This window comes from Petromyzon marinus, chromosome 69 (genome assembly GCF_048934315.1).
Source record: "Petromyzon marinus isolate PM22_M1 ecotype Great Lakes invasive population chromosome 69, UKy_Petmar_22M1.pri1.0, whole genome shotgun sequence".
In the NCBI taxonomy this organism is placed as follows: Eukaryota; Metazoa; Chordata; class Hyperoartia; order Petromyzontiformes; family Petromyzontidae; genus Petromyzon; species Petromyzon marinus.
In genome coordinates, this window is record NC_133735.1 from 2,200,661 (window position 1) to 2,220,262 (window position 19,602).

Consider the following 19,602-nt stretch of genomic DNA (forward strand, 5'->3'; position numbering starts at 1 on the left):
CCCATAGACTCACCATCACACAGAGACTCATGGACCCAGCACACAGAGACCCATAGACTCATCACACAGAGACCCACAGACTCATCACACAGACACCCATAGACTCACCACACAGAGACCCATAGACTCATCACACAGAGACCCATAGACTCACAACACAGAGACCCATAGACTCACCACACAGAGAACCATAGACTCACCACACAGAGACCCATAGACTCATCACACATAGAGCCACAGACTCACCAGACAGAGACCCATAGAATCACTACACAGAGACCCATAGACTCACCACACTGAGACCCATAGACTCACCACACAGAGACCCATAGACTCACCACACAGAGACCCATAGACTCACCACACAGAGACCCATAGACTCACCACACAGAGACCCATAGATTCATCGCACATAGACCCACAGACTCACCAGACAGAGACCCATAGAATCACTACACAGAGACCCATAGACTCACCACACAGAGACCCACAGACTCACCACACAGAGACCCATAAACTCACACATAGACCCACAGACTCATCAGACAGAGACCCATAGAATCACTACACAGAGACCCATAGACTCACCACACAGAGACCCATAGACTCACCACACAGAGACCCATAGACTCACCACACAGAGACCCATAGACCCACCACACAGAGACCCAAAAACTCATCACACAGAGACCCACAGACTCACCACACAGAGACCCACAGACTCACCACACAGAGACCCACAGACTCACCACACAACGACCCATAGACTCACCACACAGAGACCCATAGACTCACCACACAGAGACCCATAGACTCACCACACAGAGACCCATAGACTCACCACACAGAGACCCATAGACTCACCACACAGAGACCCATGTACTCATCACACAGAGACCTACCATAGACTCACCACACAGAGACCCATAGACTCACCACACAGAGACCCATTGATTCACCACACAGAGACCCATAGACTCACCACACAGAGACCCATATACTCATCACACAGAAACCTACCATAGACTCACCACACAGAGACCCATAGACTCGCCACACAGAGACCCATAAACTCACCAAACAGAGATCCATAGACTCACCACACAGAGACCCATAGACTCACCACACAGAGACCCACAGACTCACCACACAGAGACCTACCATAGACTCATCACACAGAGACCCATAGACTCATCACACAGAGACCCATAGACTCATCACACAGAGACCCATAGACTCATCACACAGAGACCCCTAGACTCACCACACAGAGACCCATAGACTCACCACACAGAGACCCATAGACTCAACACACAGAGACCCATAGACTCACCACACAGAGACCCACAGACTCACCACACAGAGACCCATAGACTCAACACACAGAGACCCACAGACTCAACACACAGAGACCCACAGACTCACCACACAGAGACCCATAGACTCACCACACAGAGACCCATAGACTCATCACTCAGACACCCACAGACTCATCACACAGAGACCCACAGACTTATCACACAGAGACCCATAGACTCATCACACAGAGGCCCACAGACTCACCACACAGAGACCCATAGACTCATCACACAGAGACACAGACTCACTACATAGAGACCCATAGACTCACCACACAGAGACCCATAGACTCACATCACACAGAGACCCATAGACTCACATCACACAGAGACCCACAGACTCACCACACAGAGACCCATAGACTCACCACACAAAGACCTACCATAGACTCATCACACAGAGACCCATAGACTCACCACACAGAGACCCATAGACTCACCACACAGAGACCCACAGACTCACCACACAGAGACCCATAGACTCACCACACAGAGACCCATAGACTCACCACACAGAGACCCATGTACTCATCACACAGAGACCTACCATAGACTCACCACACAGAGACCCATAGACTCACCACACAGAGACCCATTGATTCACCACACAGAGACCCATAGACTCACCACACAGAGACCCATATACTCATCACACAGAAACCTACCATAGACTCACCACACAGAGACCCATAGACTCGCCACACAGAGACCCATAAACTCACCAAACAGAGATCCATAGACTCACCACACAGAGACCCATAGACTCACCACACAGAGACCCACAGACTCACCACACAGAGACCTACCATAGACTCATCACACAGAGACCCATAGACTCAACACACAGAGACCCACAGACTCATCACACAGAGACCCATAGACTCATCACACAGAGACCCATAGACTCATCACTCAGACACCCACAGACTCATCACACAGAGGCCCACAGACTCACCACACAGAGACCCATAGACTCACCACACAGAGACCCATAGACTCACCACACAGAGACCCACAGACTCACCACACAGAGACCCATAGACTCACCACACAGAGACCCACAGACTCACCACACAGAGACCCATAGACTCACCACACATAGACCCATAGACTCACCACACAGAGACCCATAGACTCACCACACAGAGACCCATAGACTCACCACACAGAGACCCATAGACTCACCACACAGAGACCCATAGACTCACCACACAGAGACCCATAGACTCATCACACAGAGACACAAAGAATCATCACACAGAAACCCATAGACTCATCACACAGAGACCCACAGACTTATCACAAAGAGACCCATAGACTCACCACACAGAGACCCATAGACTCACCACACAGAGACCCATAGACTCACCACACAGAGACCCACAGACTCACCACACAGAGACCCATAGACTCACCACACAGAGACCCACAGACTCACCACACAGAGACCCACAGACTCACCACACAGAGACCCACAGACTCACCACGCAGAGACCCACAGACTCACCACACAGAGACCCATAGACTCATCACACAGAGACCCACAGACTCACCACACAGAGACCCACAGACTCACCACGCAGAGACCCACAGACTCACCACACAGAGACCCATAGACTCACCACACAGAGACCCACAGACTCACCACACAGAGACCCACAGACTCACCACACAGAGACCCATAGACTCACCACACAGAGACCCATAGACTCACCACACAGAGACCCATAGACTCACCACACAGAGACCCATAGACTCACCACACAGAGACCCATAGACTCACCACACAGAGACCCATAGACTCACCACACAGAGACCCACAGACTCACCACACAGAGACCCATAGACTCACCACACAGAGACCCATAGACTCACCACACAGAGACCCATAGACTCACCACACAGAGACCCACCATAGACTCACTACACAGAGACCCATAGACTCATCACACAGAGACCCAAAGAATCATCACACAGACACCCATAGACTCATCACACAGAGACCCATAGACTCACCACACAGAGACCCACCATAGACTCTGCCTCTCTCCCCCCCCCCCGCTGTGTACAGAACCACTCCATGAGTCAGCACGCGTGATGAGGGGGCGCATCGGGGCGGTCCGTCAACCCCTCCACACCCGCCCAGAGACCCCCACACAACAAGCATCGACACCCCTCCCCCTTCACCCCCCCTTCACCCCTCCCCCTTCACCCCTCCCCCTCCTTCACCCCTCCCCCTCCTCCTTCACCCCTCCCCATTCACCTCCCCCTTCACCCCTCCCCCTTCACCCCTCCCCCTTCACCCCCCCCTTCACCCTCCCCCTTCAAGCAAACCAAGCGACTTGACCCTGCCTCCGGTTTGGGTGATGGTGGTGATGGTGGTGATGATGTTGGTAGTGATGGTGGTGATGGTGGTGATGGTGGTAGTGATGGTGATGGTTGTGGTGATGGTGGTGGTGGTGATGGTGGTGGTGATGGTGATGGTTGTGGTGGTGATGGTTGTGGTGGTGATGGAGTGGAGCTTAGACCAGCACCATGGTGGTGATGGTGGTAAATGGTGGTTGTGGTGATGATGGTGGTGGTGGTAATGGTGATGATGGTGGTGGTGGTGGTGGTAATGGTGGTGATAGTGGTGATGTTGGTGGTGGTAATGGTGGTGATAGTGGTGGTGATGGTGGTGGTAATGGTGGTGATGATGGTGGTGGTGGTAATGGTGGTGATGATGGTGATGGTGGTGATGGTGGTGGTAATGGTGGTGGTGATGGTGGTGGTAATGGTGGTAATGGTGGTGGTGGTGGTGGTAATGATGGTGGTGATGGTAATGGTGGTGGTGATGGTGGTGGTAATGGTGGTGGTGGTGGTAATGGTGGTGATGATGGTGGTGGTGGTGATGGTGGTGGTGATGGAGTGGAGCTTAGACCAGCATGGTGCTGGTGTTGATCGTCACCGTCGTCACCATCACCGTCATCATCATCACCATCATTATCACTGTCGTCCATCGTCACCATCATCACCATCATCACCATCATCACCATCATCACCATCGTCACCACCGTCACCATCGTCACCATCATCACCACCGTCACCATCGTCACCATCATCACCATCGTCACCATCGTCCCCATCATCACCATCGTCACCATCATCACCATCGTCATCGCATCCAATGCTGTAGCTGTACCACCACCCAGCCCCCCCCCTTCCACCTCCTCCTACACCTCCTCTAACTCCTCCTCCACCTCCTCCTACACCTCCTCTAAATCCTCCTCCACTTCCACCTCCTCCTACACCTCCACCTGATCCTCCATGTCCACCTCCTCCTACCCCTCCTCCTACCCCTCCTCCTACACCTCCTCCTCCACCTCCTCCTCCACCTCCTCCTCCACCTCCTCCTCCACCTCCTCCTCCTACCCCTCCTCCTCCACCTCCTCCTCCTACCCCTCCTCCTCCACCTCCTCCTCCACCTCCTCCTCCACCTCCTCCTCCACCTCCTCCTACACCTCCTCCTACCCCTCCTCCTCCACCTCCTCCTCCACCTCCTCCTCCACCTCCTCCTACACCTCCTCCTACCCCTTCTCCTACACCTCCTCCTCCACCTCCACCTCCTCCTACACCTCCTCCTCCACCTCCTCCTCCACCTCCTCCTCCTACCCCTCCTCCTCCACCTCCTCCTCCACCTCCTCCTCCACCTCCTCCTCCTCCTACCCCTCGTCCTCCACCTCCTCCTTCTACCCCTCCTCCTCCACCTCCTCCTCCACCTCCTCCTCCTCCACCTCTTCCTCCACCTCCTCCTACACCTCCTCCTACCCCTCCTCCTCCACCTCCTCCTCCACCTCCACCTCCCCCTCCTCCTCCACCTCCTCCTACCCCTCCTCCTCCACCTCCTCCTCCACCTCCTCCTCCACCTCCTCCTCCACCTCCCCCTCCTCCTCCACCTCCTCCTACACCTCCTCCTCCACCTCCTCCTACACCTCCTCCTCCACCTCCTCCTCCACCTCCTCCTCCACCTCCACCTCCTCCTACACCTCCTCCTACCCCTCCTCCTCCGCCTCCTCCTCCTCGTCGAATTGAAGCGCCGGGAATCAAGGAGGACGCGTGAGTGACACGGACGCAGAGAGACAGACGCAGAGAGACAGACACAGAGAGACACAGAGACAGAGAGACAGACGCAGAGAGACAGACACAGAGAGACAGACACAGAGAGACAGACACAGAGAGACAGACACAGAGAGACAGACACAGAGAGACACAGAGACAGACACAGAGAGAGAGACACAGAGACACAGACACAGAGAGACAGAGAGACAGACACAGAGATGCAGAGAGACAGACACAGAGAGACAGACACAGAGACAGAGAGACAGACACAGAGAGACAGAGACAGAGAGACAGAGAGACAGACAGACACAGAGAGACAGAGAGACACAGAGAGACAGAGACAGAGACACAGAGACACAGACACAGAGAGACAGACACAGAGAGACAGAGAGAGACAGACACAGAGAGACACAGAGACAGACACAGACACACAGAGACACAGACACAGAGAGACAGAGAGACAGACACAGAGATGCAGACAGACACAGACACACAGAGACAGAGAGACAGAGAGACAGAGTGTGGCGTCCCACTCCCGATGGGCAGTGGCCCCTCCTCTTACCCCCTCGACCCCCCCCTACCCCCCCACCCCCCCTCGACCCCCCCCCCTCCCCCCCCCCACGTGTACAGCAGTGTTAACGGTGTTCATTCGTGCGTGCGCCGATTTCTGTTTTTTGCTATTCGGAGAGGAACGTTTGGGGCTCATTTTACTTCTCCCTACATGCAATGCGGCGGCGGTGACGTGGTGATGACGTTGTGGTGACGTTGTGGTGACGGCGGCGGCGTTGTGGTGACGTTGTGGTGACGTTGTGGTGACGGCGGCGGCGACGTTGTGGTGACGTTGTGGTGACGTTGTGGTGGTGGCCCCCAACGGCGGCGGCTCTGCCGCCGTCGGACGGACGGCCTCGGCTCCATCGCGACCCGGAAGCGTCAACCCCCCCTCCCTCCCTCCCCTCCTCTCCCCTCCCCTCCCTCCCTCCCTCCCTCCCTCCCTCCCTCCCTCCCTCCCTCCTCCCTCCCTCCCTCCCTCCCTCCCTCCCTCCCTCCCTCCCCTCCTCCCTCCCTCCCCTCCCTCCCTCCCCTCCCTCCCTCCCCTCCCCTCCCCTCCCTCCCCTCCCTCCCTCCCTCCCTCCCTCCCTCCCTCCCTCCCTCCCTCCCTCCCTCCCTCCCTCCCTCCCTCCCTCCTCCCTCCCTCCCTCCCTCCCTCCCTCCCTCCCTCCCTCCCTCCCTCCCTCCCTCCCTCCCTCCCTCCCTCCCCTCCTCCCTCCCTCCCTCCCCTCCCTCCCTCCCCTCCCTCCCTCCCCTCCCCTCCCCTCCCTCCCCTCCCTCCCTCCCTCCCTCCCTCCCTCCCCTCCTCCCTCCCTCCCTCCCCTCCCTCCCTCCCTCCCCCCCTCCCCTCCCTCCCTCCCTCCCTCCCCTCCCTCCCTCCCCTCCCTCCCTCTCCTCCCTCCCTCCCTCCCTCCCCTCCCTCCCTCCCCTTCCTCCCTCCCCTCCCTCCCTTCCTCCCTCCCTCCCTCCCCCCCGCCCTCAACTTCAGTATTAAAAAAATCCCAACGACGTCTCCTCGGCCGCCGCCACCACCCACCGCCGCCCACCATCGTCACCACCACCACCGTCACCGCCACCACCATCATCGTCACCGCCACCACCACTACCACCATCATCGCCGCCAGCCGCCGCCGGCCACCGCCATCGTTGTACCGAGTGTATTCGTCGTCGCCACCGCCTCCACCGCCTCCACCGCCTCCGCCGCCACCACCGCCTCCACCGCCTCCGCCGCCTCCACCGCCTCCACCGCCTCCGCCGCCACCACCGCCACCACCGCCTCCGCCGCCACCACGGTCGTCGTCAGTCGCGTCGGAGGCGTCCGCTCTCCCGTCGGGGGCTTTGAGGATTTGCGAAAACGAAACAAAGCCACCAGAGTCATGGTCCTCCTCCTCCTCATCCTCCTCATCCTCCTCGTCCTCCTCCTCGTCCTCCTCCTCCTTGTACAGAGATTGTTTTTGTCGCCGGCCGGACACGAGGATCGCTTCCGTCGTTACGTCCCCGCCCGCCCCCCCACCGCCCACCCACCACCCACCACCCACCACCCACCCACCCACCACCCACCCACCGTGCCCCGGTCGCGTTTGTTTCTGCTTCTGGGGGCTTCGCGCGCGTGGGCGGGGGGGCGGGGGGGCGGTGGGGGGGCGGAGATTTTTTGAGGGCGAGAATTGTTGGGAAATTGTTAACGGTGGGAGGGAGTCTAGGGGCAAAGCACTGATGAGCCGACGGGGGTGGGTGGGTGTGTCGTGGTGGGTGGGTGGGTGGGTCGTGGTGGGTGGGTGGGTCGTGGGGGGTGGGTGGGTCGTGGTGGGTGGGTGGGTGGGTGGGTCGTGGTCTCTTTGGGGTGGGTAGGGGGGGGGGTGTTATTGTGATCCAACACCTCCACAGGGTGGCTCCTTGCCCCTTCGCGATGTCCCCTCGACGACCGCCCGAGTCGACTTCCTGCGGTACCTACGTCAGGACGATTTTATTTTGTTGTTGTTGTTGTTGTTGACGTTGTCGGGGAGGGGGGGGGTGGGGGGGGGTGAATCGAATTTATTGGCGTCGCGGTTTTCGCGGTGTGACGTCATCGCGGTGTGACGTCATCGCGGTGTGTCGCGATCATCGCGGTGTGTCGCGATCATCGCGGTGTATCGCGATCATCGCGGTGTATCGCGATCATCGCGGTGTATCGCGATCATCGCGGTGTATCGCGATCATCGCGGTGTGTCGTCATCGCGGTGTGTCGCGACCATTGCGGTGTGACGTCATCGCGGTTGTGACGTCACCGCGGTTGTGACGTCACCGCGGTTGTGACGGCGGTGCCTGGCGGTTTGTTTCCGTGGCCGTGGCCGTGAAGACGGCGATGGTCGTTCCCGGGCTGAGAGCTCGGCCGCTTGGGAGTTCGCCGCTTGAGTGCGGGAGACGAGAGGGAGGGAGGGAGGGGGAGAGGGAAGAGCCCGAGGGCCTTCGTCCTCCCAAACCCCCGCTACACCCCCCCCCCCTCTCTCAAGCCCCCCCCCCCCGCCCGCCCCACCCCACCCCCCACCCGCGCCGCGTGCCTGAAAGGCCCCCCACGTTTTGAATTTGACGCGTTGATCGATCCCCTTTAACCCTTACCCCCTCCCCCCTTTGTTTAAGATGAATACAAATGTACCCCCCTCCCCTCCCACATCCAACCAATCTCTCTCCACCGCCACCCTTCTCAACCCCCCCCTCTCCCTATACCTGCCCTGGCCCCCCCCCAATCTATACCACCCCCCCCCAATCCCCGCTTTGTGTATTATTATTACTACTACTACGACTACGGCTCCTATTGTTATTATTGAAATTTTTTTTTTCTTTTGGCATTAAAATATTAAAATTGGGCAATGCTCGCTGCAACGCGCGTGCCTTGCCGTGAATCACTGCAACGTGGCCGGAGAGGAGGGGCCTGGAAGGTGGTGGTGAGGTAGGTGAAGTGCGGGGGGCGGTGTTGCCTGCAAGGCTCCTCGGGAGGGAAAGTTCTTAGGTGCCACGTGGGCAAGGCCTGGGTTGTTCTCGCCGTCGGACAGAGACGGTCGCCCTTCGCGCCTCCGATTAGCGCGGTTGGCTACGTGTGGGTGGTGAGAAAGAAGCTCGTCATGGACACAGACTCACACGGAGACCCGTCGACTAGAGAGCCGTAGACTCGCACAAAAACGTAGACTTCCACAGAGACCCAGAGTTTATTATCCTTCCGCCGCGCACCTCCGATTAGCGCGGTTGGCTACGTGTGGGTGGTGAGAAAGAAGCTCGTCATGGACACAGACTCGCACAGAGACCCGTCGACCAGAGAGCCGTAGACTTCTACAGAGACGTAGACTTCCACAGAGACCCAGAGTTTGCTATCCTTCCCCCGCGCGCCTCCGATTAGCGCGGTTGACTACGTCTCGTGTCAAAGAAGTTCAACATGCATGCATACTAGCCTTGACACACAGAGACCCGCAGTTTTGTGGACCCATAAGCCACTGGGCCAGGCCCCTATGCTGAACCCTGGACGACGTTTGACCGCTAATGTGGCCAAGGGGCGACCCTAGGGAGCCCGGCGCTCGCAAATTCACATCGGCACATACCCACGCTTGCCAACACGGCCAAGCGAATGCAGACTGGTACTCGAGGTACGGCAGGGAGCACGCGAACCGCTGTCTGGAGCTCCCCGTGTTGGTCACGGCAGACTGGTACTCGAGGTACGGCAGGGAGCACGCGAACGGTTGTCTGGAGCTCCCTGTGTTGGAGACGCGGGGGGCAAGATCAATCTGGAAGGCGCATGATTCATAATGAAGTCACATGATTCATAATAAAGTCACATGATTCATAATGAAGTCACGTGATTCATAATGAAGTCACGTGATTCATAATGAAGTCACGTGATTCATAATAAAGTCACGTGATTCATAATGAAGTCACGTGATTCATAATGAAGTCACGTGATTCATAATAAAGTCGCATGATTCATAATGAAGTCACCTGATTCATAATAAAGTCACGTGATTCATAATAAAGTCACATGAATCATAATGAAGTCACGTGATTCATAATAAAGTCACATGATTCATAATAAAGTCACGTGATTCATAATAAAGTCACATGATTCATAATGAAGTCACATGATTCATAATGAAGTCACGTGATTCATAATGAAGTCACATGATTCATAATAAAGTCACGTCATTCATAATGAAGTCACATGATTCATAATAAAGTCACGTGATTCATAATAAAGTCACGTGATTCATAATAAAGTCACGTGATTCATAATGAAGTCACGTGATTCATAATGAAGTCACATGATTCATAATGAAGTCACATGATTCATAATAAAGTCACGTGATTCATAATAAAGTCACGTGATTCATAATGAAGTCACGTGATTCATAATGAAGTCACGTGATTCATAATAAAGTCACGTGATTCATAATAAAGTCACGTGATTCATAATAAAGTCACATGATTCATAATAAAGTCACGTGATTCATAATGAAGTCACGTGATTCATAATAAAGTCACGTGACTTCATTATGAATCACGTGATTCATAATGAAGTCACATGATTCATAATGAAGTCACGTGATTCATAATGAAGTCACATGATTCATAATAAAGTCACGTGATTCATAATAAAGTCACGTGATTCATAATAAAGTCACGTGATTCATAATGAAGTCACGTGATTCATAATGAAGTCACGTGATTCATAATAAAGTCACGTGATTCATAATAAAGTCACATGATTCATAATAAAGTCACGTGATTCATAAAGTCACGTGATTCATAATAAAGTCACGTGATTCATAATGAAGTCACGTGATTCATAATAAAGTCACGTGATTCATAATAAAGTCACGTGATTCATAATAAAGTCACGTGATTCATAATAAAGTCACGTGATTCATAATGAAGTCACGTGATTCATAATGAAGTCACGTGATTCATAATAAAGTCACGTGATTCATAATAAAGTCACGTGATTCATAATAAAGTCACATGATTCATAATAAAGTCACGTGATTCATAATGAAGTCACGTGATTCATAATAAAGTCACGTGACTTCATTATGAATCACGTGATTCATAATGAAGTCACATGATTCATAATGAAGTCACGTGATTCATAATGAAGTCACATGATTCATAATAAAGTCACGTGATTCATAATAAAGTCACGTGATTCATAATAAAGTCACGTGATTCATAATGAAGTCACGTGATTCATAATGAAGTCACGTGATTCATAATAAAGTCACGTGATTCATAATAAAGTCACATGATTCATAATAAAGTCACGTGATTCATAAAGTCACGTGATTCATAATAAAGTCACGTGATTCATAATGAAGTCACGTGATTCATAATGAAGTCACGTGATTCATAATAAAGTCACGTGATTCATAATAAAGTCACGTGATTCATAATAAAGTCACATGATTCATAATAAAGTCACGTGATTCATAATGAAGTCACGTGATTCATAATAAAGTCACGTGACTTCATTATGAATCACGTGATTCATAATGAAGTCACATGATTCATAATGAAGTCACGTGATTCATAATGAAGTCACATGATTCATAGTAAAGTCACGTGATTCATAATAAAGTCACGTGATTCATAATGAAGTCACGTGATTCATAATAAAGTCACGTGATTCATAATGAAGTCACGTGATTCATAATAAAGTCACGTGATTCATAATAAAGTCACGTGATTCATAATGAAGTCACATGATTCATAATGAAGTCACATGATTCATAATGAAGTCACGTGATTCATAATGAAGTCACATGATTCATAATGAAGTCACGTGATTCATAATGAAGTCACATGATTCATAATAAAGTCACATGATTCATAATGAAGTCACGTGATTCATAATGAAGTCACATGATTCATAATGAAGTCACGTGATTCATAATGAAGTCACATGATTCATAATAAAGTCACATGATTCATAATGAAGTCACGTGATTCATAATAAAGTCACGTGATTCATAATGAAGTCACGTGATTCATAATGAAGTCACGTGATTCATAATGAAGTCACGTGATTCATAATGAAGTCACGTGATTCATAATAAATGCACGTGATTCATAATGAAGTCACGTGACGTTGGTTATGGATCTTTCTCCTCTGTCTTTCTGCCACTCGGTCAACGTGCGGACCGCCATTCCCGGACACTTCGCTCGAAAGTTGTTGGGCCAAGTCGCTCCCTGACGATGTTTTTGTTTTCGGTGTTGATCGAATACTTGGCAGGACCCAGCAGAAAGATGGAAATGGCCGGGCCCAAGCCCGTGCAAACGACCGCTTCTCGCTGGGAGTGATCCGGAAGCTGTCGTTAAACTTTCCGCCACATCGACGCAGCCGATTAGCACGAGTTGTCACGTGAACCGAACATGCCAATTAGCGGCCAGTACAGCAGAGCCAAGCCACAGCATTTACAATCTGAGTACGACGTTTCGCCGGCAATTGCCACTAGCTTCATCTGGCTGTCGCCTGATGAAGCTAGCTAGTTGTAATTACCGGCGAAACGTGGCGGGTTTAACGACACATTTAGATATTTACGTGATCTAACCCCTCCAAAAGAACCCGCATCGTGGATGATCTTTACTCGCGAAAGCCTACGAGCCGAACAATCCAAAAGCTAAAATTCGCATTGATATTCCTACCACATTACTGTTTCCCTTCACCGAAAGAGCCGAGGACGCGGGTCCTAAAAGCCGATGGGCAGTTAACGGGAGGGTTAGAGGGAGGAGGGTGAGGGCTGGAATGGGAGGAGTCTGGCTGACGAGCTCGGCGCTGGCCAATCCCGCAAGACCCCCTCCCCCGATCGGCAGCGAATCGGAGAGCTCAGGGCCCGGAGTGTACGGCGGGCAGGGAGTGGGCGAGGGTTCACACACAGAGCTTGGAGGAGCAGTTGCCGGTAGAGGGCGCGCTGGAGCGTGCACGTGCGTGGACGGAAAATCGAAGGCGATTTCGCTGGCTTAAAGCATACGGGTCGACGCGGCATGGCAGTAATCTAGCGTACAGTGATAGTGTAGTGTGTTTTTTTTTGTATCGTGGTAGGGTACTTCTGCATGCTGGTAGTGCACTTCATAGTTTAACACGTAGGCTTCCTCGACCAATGTTTAAATGCGTCGCTAAAACCCGCCACAGGCAACCAGTGAGGGTTGTCACGTGAACAGAACGTGACAATTCGTCGCTAGCACAGCACTAGTGTATAGTGTAGTGTGTAGTAGTGTATGGTAGTGTAGTGTATAGTGTAGTGTGTAGTGCAGTGTGTAGTAGTGTATAGTGTAGTGTGTAGTAGTGTATAGAAGTGTAGTGTGTAGTAGTGTATAGTAGTGTAGTGTATAGTGTAGTGTGTAGTAGTGTATAGTAGTGTAGTGTATGGTGTAGTGTGTAGTAGTGTATAGTAGTGTAGTGTATAGTGTAGTGTATAGTGCAGTGTGTAGTAGTGTATAGTGTAGTGTAGTGTGTAGTATATAGTGTAGTGTGTAGTAGTGTACATAGTGTAGTGTATAGTGTAATATACTAGTACGGCACACTGGTGTAACATTTACAATTTAAGTACGACGTTTCATCAGCGATTACAACCAGCTTCATAAGGCAATAGACAATTCATACTTTTTTGCCCCGTATTCTAACGGCTGTACCCTGTACGGACCTAAAAACTCAAGTTCCCCGGTAGGAGAATGCGGGGTAAACCGTACGGGTTCACGCGGTGTGTGAGTCGTGGCCATAAGCCACATCCACGATGCACTTGCCCCAAACAGCCCGTTGAGGCTACACTGGGAGTGGGATTTGTTGCCTTTAGCTCTATAAGACGGAGTCGGTGTGGAACCTACTTCGCTGTACAACAACAACCGCCATTCGCCATTAAGCGGCGGTGACGTCACCACGGCGCTTGTGCCAGGCTAGGTGCAGCTTGAGGCCACGTGAAGTGTCGAACGCCCGCTGGCAGGAGGTCACGGGGCAGACCCAGGTGCCACGGGTCGACTGACTGAGATGACTGGCTGATGCACCACCTGTGCCCCCTACTGTGCCAACCTACTGTCCTTTAGCCACCCGGCGCTCCGCTCTTTGTTGTGAGCGTCGCTCCTCCGCCCTCCGTTGTTGTTGGAGGGCGACTGCCTCCAACTGCCCAGTAGCGTCCTTCACGAGCCTCCTCCACAGAGGCCGATATTGACACCGCTGGTACCAGTCATCGGCAAGTCCACTCAGCTCCACGTCCTCCTGTACCACATCACTCCATCTCTTCTCTAGCCCGTGCCGCGCCCGTTTAGCCCCCTCGATCCGGCCGAACAAAAGCTGTTTAGACATGCGATGGCTGGGCATGCGGGCTACATGGCCCAGCCATCGCAGCCTTGCCTGCCGGAGGAGCTCACCGATGGGACCGTGCCCAGATCTTTCAAGGATGTTTGAGCTCCTCACACAATCCAGTCTGGTTAAACCCAGGATGGATCGTAGGCAGGCCAGCCTAAATGTTTCCAACCGGCGAAGATGTTTCATTAGGGGGGGGGGGGGTCCACGTTTCGCAAGCGTAGAGAAGGGAGGGAATGACCGTGGCCGAGAAGACCTGAAGCTTAGTGCGGAGCGACAGACCAGGTAGCTTCCACACAGCGTTACGCAACCGATGAAAAGATATTGCCGCTCGACTGATTCGGAGTGAGACCTCTGCTGTTAAACGGAAGCCGGTCATAAGCACACTGCCCAGGTATGGGAAACTCTCCACTCTCTCCACAACTGCCCCATCACCGATTGGGAGTTGTGGGGGTGGAGCGTCCGATGGTTCAAAATACCCAGGCAGGTGCTTAGTTTTGGTGGGGCTGATGGTAAGACATCCACACACATTGACAAAGATCCCCCGTGTAGCCTGAACAGACTGTAGGGGCAAGTGCTGTTAGCGAGCAGCACCTATGAAGGCCGGTAACGGTACACGAGGGGGTGGGTGGCCAGCACCACGCCCGACCGCCTTTGTCTCCCCCAGTGGCGATGTTTACCACGCACCATAGTTCATAGTTTTCATTTATGTTGGTATGGCCCTGTGTGAGCCATGCGGCTCTTGAATCAGGTGCAACCGCAACAAACGAAAAGGACATGAACAAGAAAAACATCTTAAAGTGACTTTGTGTGACTGTGCAAACAGAAAATACAGGAAAATAAACATCAAAATATTCCTGAAATAGCACCGTACACCAACGCTGTGTGCAAAAATCCCAGTGGGATGCAAGTCAACTAACAACAACAACAACCACAAGACAACTAAGATTAAGGCCATCAGTCTAACTCCGTACTACAATAAACATTAACACGGCCAAAACAAAAAAAAACGTTTTCGAAATCACCAAACTAAAAGCCATAAATCCAATGTAACAGTGATCATAGGGACTGTGACCGAATTTTTAACAATAAACTACGTAAATAAATTATAACACCAAAATCTAGAGCCATATTTTAGGCCACTGAATAGCAGTGGCAGCTAGGGGTGTACAACTCCTCTAGAGCAGTTTTGAGTGAAGATCTCATAGGTAGTGATTCAAGTTGCAGTTTATTGGCAATAGCATTCCAGACCCTGGGGGCATCAATAGCAAAGGCCCTTCCTCCAGTTTTTGTACGGCAATAGGGAATGTGAAGCTGGTAAATGAGCGAAGACCTGAGGTCAAATTTGTTCTTTGAAACAGAGAGGAGATCCAGCAGCAGGTAGTCTGCGGATTTTTTTGTAAGTACATCGTGAATAAATAAGATCTGGTGCACAAGCCGTCGAACATTAAGTTTGATGTTAAGTTTGACCCAATGTAGAGATCACAGTGGTGAGTCCTATATGGGCAGTTCAATGTAAATCTTAAGGCCGAGTGATAGATGGAATCAAGCTTCTTCAGTACAGTACTTGGGGCTGATTTATACACGATGTCACAGTAATCAAGTAGAGGCAGTTTGGTAGCTTTTATCAATTCCAAACGGAGCATTGGGGGGAAGCAGTGCTTGTGTCGATACAGAAAACCAATTTTTATTTTTGTCCTTTTACCAATATAATCAATGTGATCTTCAAAACTAAGTTTTGAATCCAGGATGACCCCAAAATACTTATAGATCTTGACGTGCTCTATTTGATAATTATTCAAGGAACGTAATTGGGGAAAAATAACTTCCTGCTTTAGTCCCGGAGAGAAGCATAGCACCTTGGTTTTGGAGGTATTCAGGACTAGTTTAACTAGCTGATGTTGTAGTTTTGTCGAAATCACCCTGGGGCTTAGCAATCACGTCATCCGGAGAGCGGCCAGCAGTAATCAGTATCGTGTCATCTGCAAAAAAGATTTACCCTGGAATGATCCAGGTCAGTGCCCAAGTCATTGACATAAAGAGAGAACAAGAGGGGGCCGAGGATGGAACCCTGTGGAACCCCCTTTTGTTATCTTAACACTGTTTGACCTCCAACCATCTGTGAATACAGTTTGGGTGCGAGAAAAGAGGTAATTTTTTAACCATTGTACTGCGTTTTCGGAAAAACCGAGGCAACTTAGTTTACTAAGCAGGGTGTTGTGGTCAACTGTATCAAAAGCTTTGGACAGGTCAAGAAAAAGACAGGCACAGTACCGCTTATTATCAAGGCTATTGTAAATTTGATTCAAAGAGTCTAATGCAGCAGATGTGGTGCTGTATTTTTTTCCGGAACCCAGATTGTTTTAGATGTAGTAGATTGTTGGTGGATGGGAAACTGCTAATTTGGTAGTTCAATAATTTTTCAAAAATTTTCATCAATGAGGACAAAATTGAGATAGGTCGGTAGTTATTGGGATAATATTTAGGGCCCCCTTTGTGAAGTGGACGGACATAGGAATGTTTCCATTCTAGAGGAAAATGATGCTTCTTTGATGGACAGGTTGAAAATATGGGCTATAGGTTTGTATATTAGGTGACCAACAGTTAGTAGAGCAAAGACGGAAAAACTATCTGCTCCGGTAGAGGAGGACCCTTTGAGGTAGGCCAGTTGTGGATTGGTTGGAAACTAAATTCGTTAACTGTTTGGACAGGGGTGTAGGAATTTGCAGGAGCAGGGGTGACTCCCAATACATTATCAAAAAGATTTCCAGCTTCAGAAAAATGAAGGTTAAAATTGTCAACTATTTTTTTGGGATCTGAAAAATATTCCCCCATTTTGGTGAAGCTCAACGGGCAGATTTTCTTGTTTTGGATGCCTTTTTGATACATTTGATTGTTTTCCAGAAAATCCTGGCATTTCGAATGTGATTCCAGGAGAGTGGAGGAAAAGTAGGCATTTTTTTGCATGCCGTATTTTTTTTACGCATCTATTCCTTAAAATCCTGTATTCTAGCCAGTCATTTACCAAATTACTTTTCTGAGCACATGCCCAAGCCTTGTCCCTAGTTTTCATGAGCTTTGTAATCAAAGGATCAAACCATGGTGGGCGGTTGCCTTTAGTTTTAAATCTAACCAACGGAGCATGTTTGTTAAGAATTTGGAGAAACGTGTACCTGGAAGTCTCCCAAGCCGTAGTCAGGTTGGGGATATCACAGACCTTATCAATATCCGAGTGAAGCACATCATTTATAAATGCCTGAGTGCTGAAGTGCCTCAAAGAGTGCTTCTCAACAATTCTAGGGGGGGCTTTGGGTCTGGCTGATGATCTCACACCAAAAATGAAGGAGTGATCACTAAGGTTATTACCCAGAACACCAGTCAGTAAGAAATTGTGAGGGGCATTTGTCAATAGGACGTCAAGCAGAGTTGACTGTCCCGGATTTTTTAGGTTGGGTCTTGTGGGGACATTTATTAATTGAAACAAGTTAAATTAATCTGTAAAAATGTGTGGCCACGGCCGGCGGGTTTAGCCATTTCCAATTTAGATCACCCACTAAAATTATTTCACCAGGTACTCATTTGAGGCTGAGTCGACCTAGGGGAGGCCCGCGACCGGTTCAGATAATCGTCACTGGTGGTGTTGGCCGTGAGCGGGAATCGAACTCGGGTGGCCAGGTTCGTAGCGCAGCGTAGCGCTAACCACTACACCACCGCTCCCCACACTGAGACACACACACACACGGGGCGACGTCAGGACGTTGAGGTGACGTCAGGACGTTGGGGGTGACGTCGCGACGTTGAGGTGACGTGAGGACGCTGAGGTGACGTCAGGACGCTGAGGTGACGTCAGAACGTTAAAATGACGTCGGAACGTTGAAATGACGTCGCGACGTTGGGGTGACGTCGCGACGTTGTGGTGACGTCAGGACGTTGAGGTGACGTCAGGACGTTGAGGTGACGTCAGGACGTTGAGGTGACGTCAGGACGTTGAGGTGACGTCAGGACGTTGAGGTGACGTCAGGACGTTGAGGTGACGTCATGACGTTGAGGTGACGTCAGGACGTTGAGGTGACGTCACGTCCTCTGATCTGTATAATATCGGCCACGTGACAACGGAGACCGGCTGCGCTCATCGCTCCGATCAGGTGAGGATCTCTCACGCGCGCACTCGCTAAGTCATCCACTCAGTCACTCGCTAAGTCATCCACTCAGTCACTCGCTAAGTCATCCACTCAGTCACTCACCAGCTCACTCACCCACTCAGTCACTCACCAGTTCACCCACTCACTCATTCACTCACCAGTTCACCCACTCAGTCACTCACCCACCAACTCAGTCACTCACCCACCCACTCGCTAAGTCATCCACTCAGTCACTCGCTAAGTCATCCACTCAGTCACTCACTAAGTCATCCACTCAGTCACTCGCTAAGTTATCCACTCAGTCACTCGCTAAGTCATCCACTCAGTCACTCGCTAAGTCATCCACTCAGTCACTCGCTAAGTCATCCACTCAGTCACTCGCTAAGTCATCCACTCAGTCACTCGCTAGGTCATCCACTCAGTCACTCACCCACCCACTCAGTCACCCACTCACTCACCCACTCAGTCACTCACCCACTCACTCACCCACTCACTCACCCACTCACGCACCCACTCGCTAAGTCACTCAGTCACTCACTCAGTCACTCACCCACCCACTCGCTAAGTCACTCACCCACTCAGTCACTCACCCACCCAGTCACTCACCCACTCACTCACCCGCCCACTCACCCACCCACTCAACCACTCACTCGCTAAGTCACTCACTCAGTCACTCACCCACTCACCCACTCGCTAAGTCACTCACCCCCTCAGTCACTCACCCACCCACTCGCTTAGTCACTCACCCACTCAGACACTCAGACACTCACCAGCTCACTCGCTAAGTCACTCACCCACTCAGTCACTCACCTGCTCACCCACTCAGTCACTCACCAGCTCACCCAGTCACTCACCCACCCACTCACCCACCCACTCACAGTCGCTAAGTCACTCACCCACCCACTGATCCACCCACTCACCCACCCACTCACTCACCCACTTGCTAAGTCACCCACTCAGTCACTCTCCCACCCACTCACCCACCCACTCGCTAAGTCACTCACCCACTCAGTCACTCACCCACTCAGTCACTCACCCACTCAGTTACTCACCCACTTAGTCACTCACCCACCCACTCACCCACCTACTCACCCACCCACTCACCCACTAACTTGCTAAGTCGCTCACCCACTCAGTCAGT

The 19,602-nt window shown here is 51.5% G+C and overlaps 2 protein-coding genes across 6 annotated transcripts in view; both read left to right on the top strand.

Annotated features, from left to right (window-relative positions):
* ZNF423 (zinc finger protein 423) overlaps positions 1-5,811 on the top strand; it is a 273,642-nt gene extending 267,831 nt beyond the window's left edge. For all 5 annotated transcript variants that reach the window (XM_076054968.1, XM_076054972.1, XM_076054970.1 and 2 more), the window contains one exon: positions 3,430-5,811. In XM_076054968.1, the coding sequence (XP_075911083.1) occupies positions 3,430-3,456 (27 nt within the window). In that variant the 3' untranslated portion in view covers positions 3,457-5,811. The remainder of the gene's footprint in view (positions 1-3,429) is intronic.
* A 12,540-nt stretch (positions 5,812-18,351) lies between these two features.
* Positions 18,352-19,602, top strand: part of CNDP2 (carnosine dipeptidase 2) — a 49,742-nt gene continuing 48,491 nt past the window's right edge. Inside the window, exon 1 of the mRNA XM_076054974.1 lies at positions 18,352-18,464. The gene's annotated coding sequence lies outside the window, so the exon portion shown is untranslated. The remainder of the gene's footprint in view (positions 18,465-19,602) is intronic.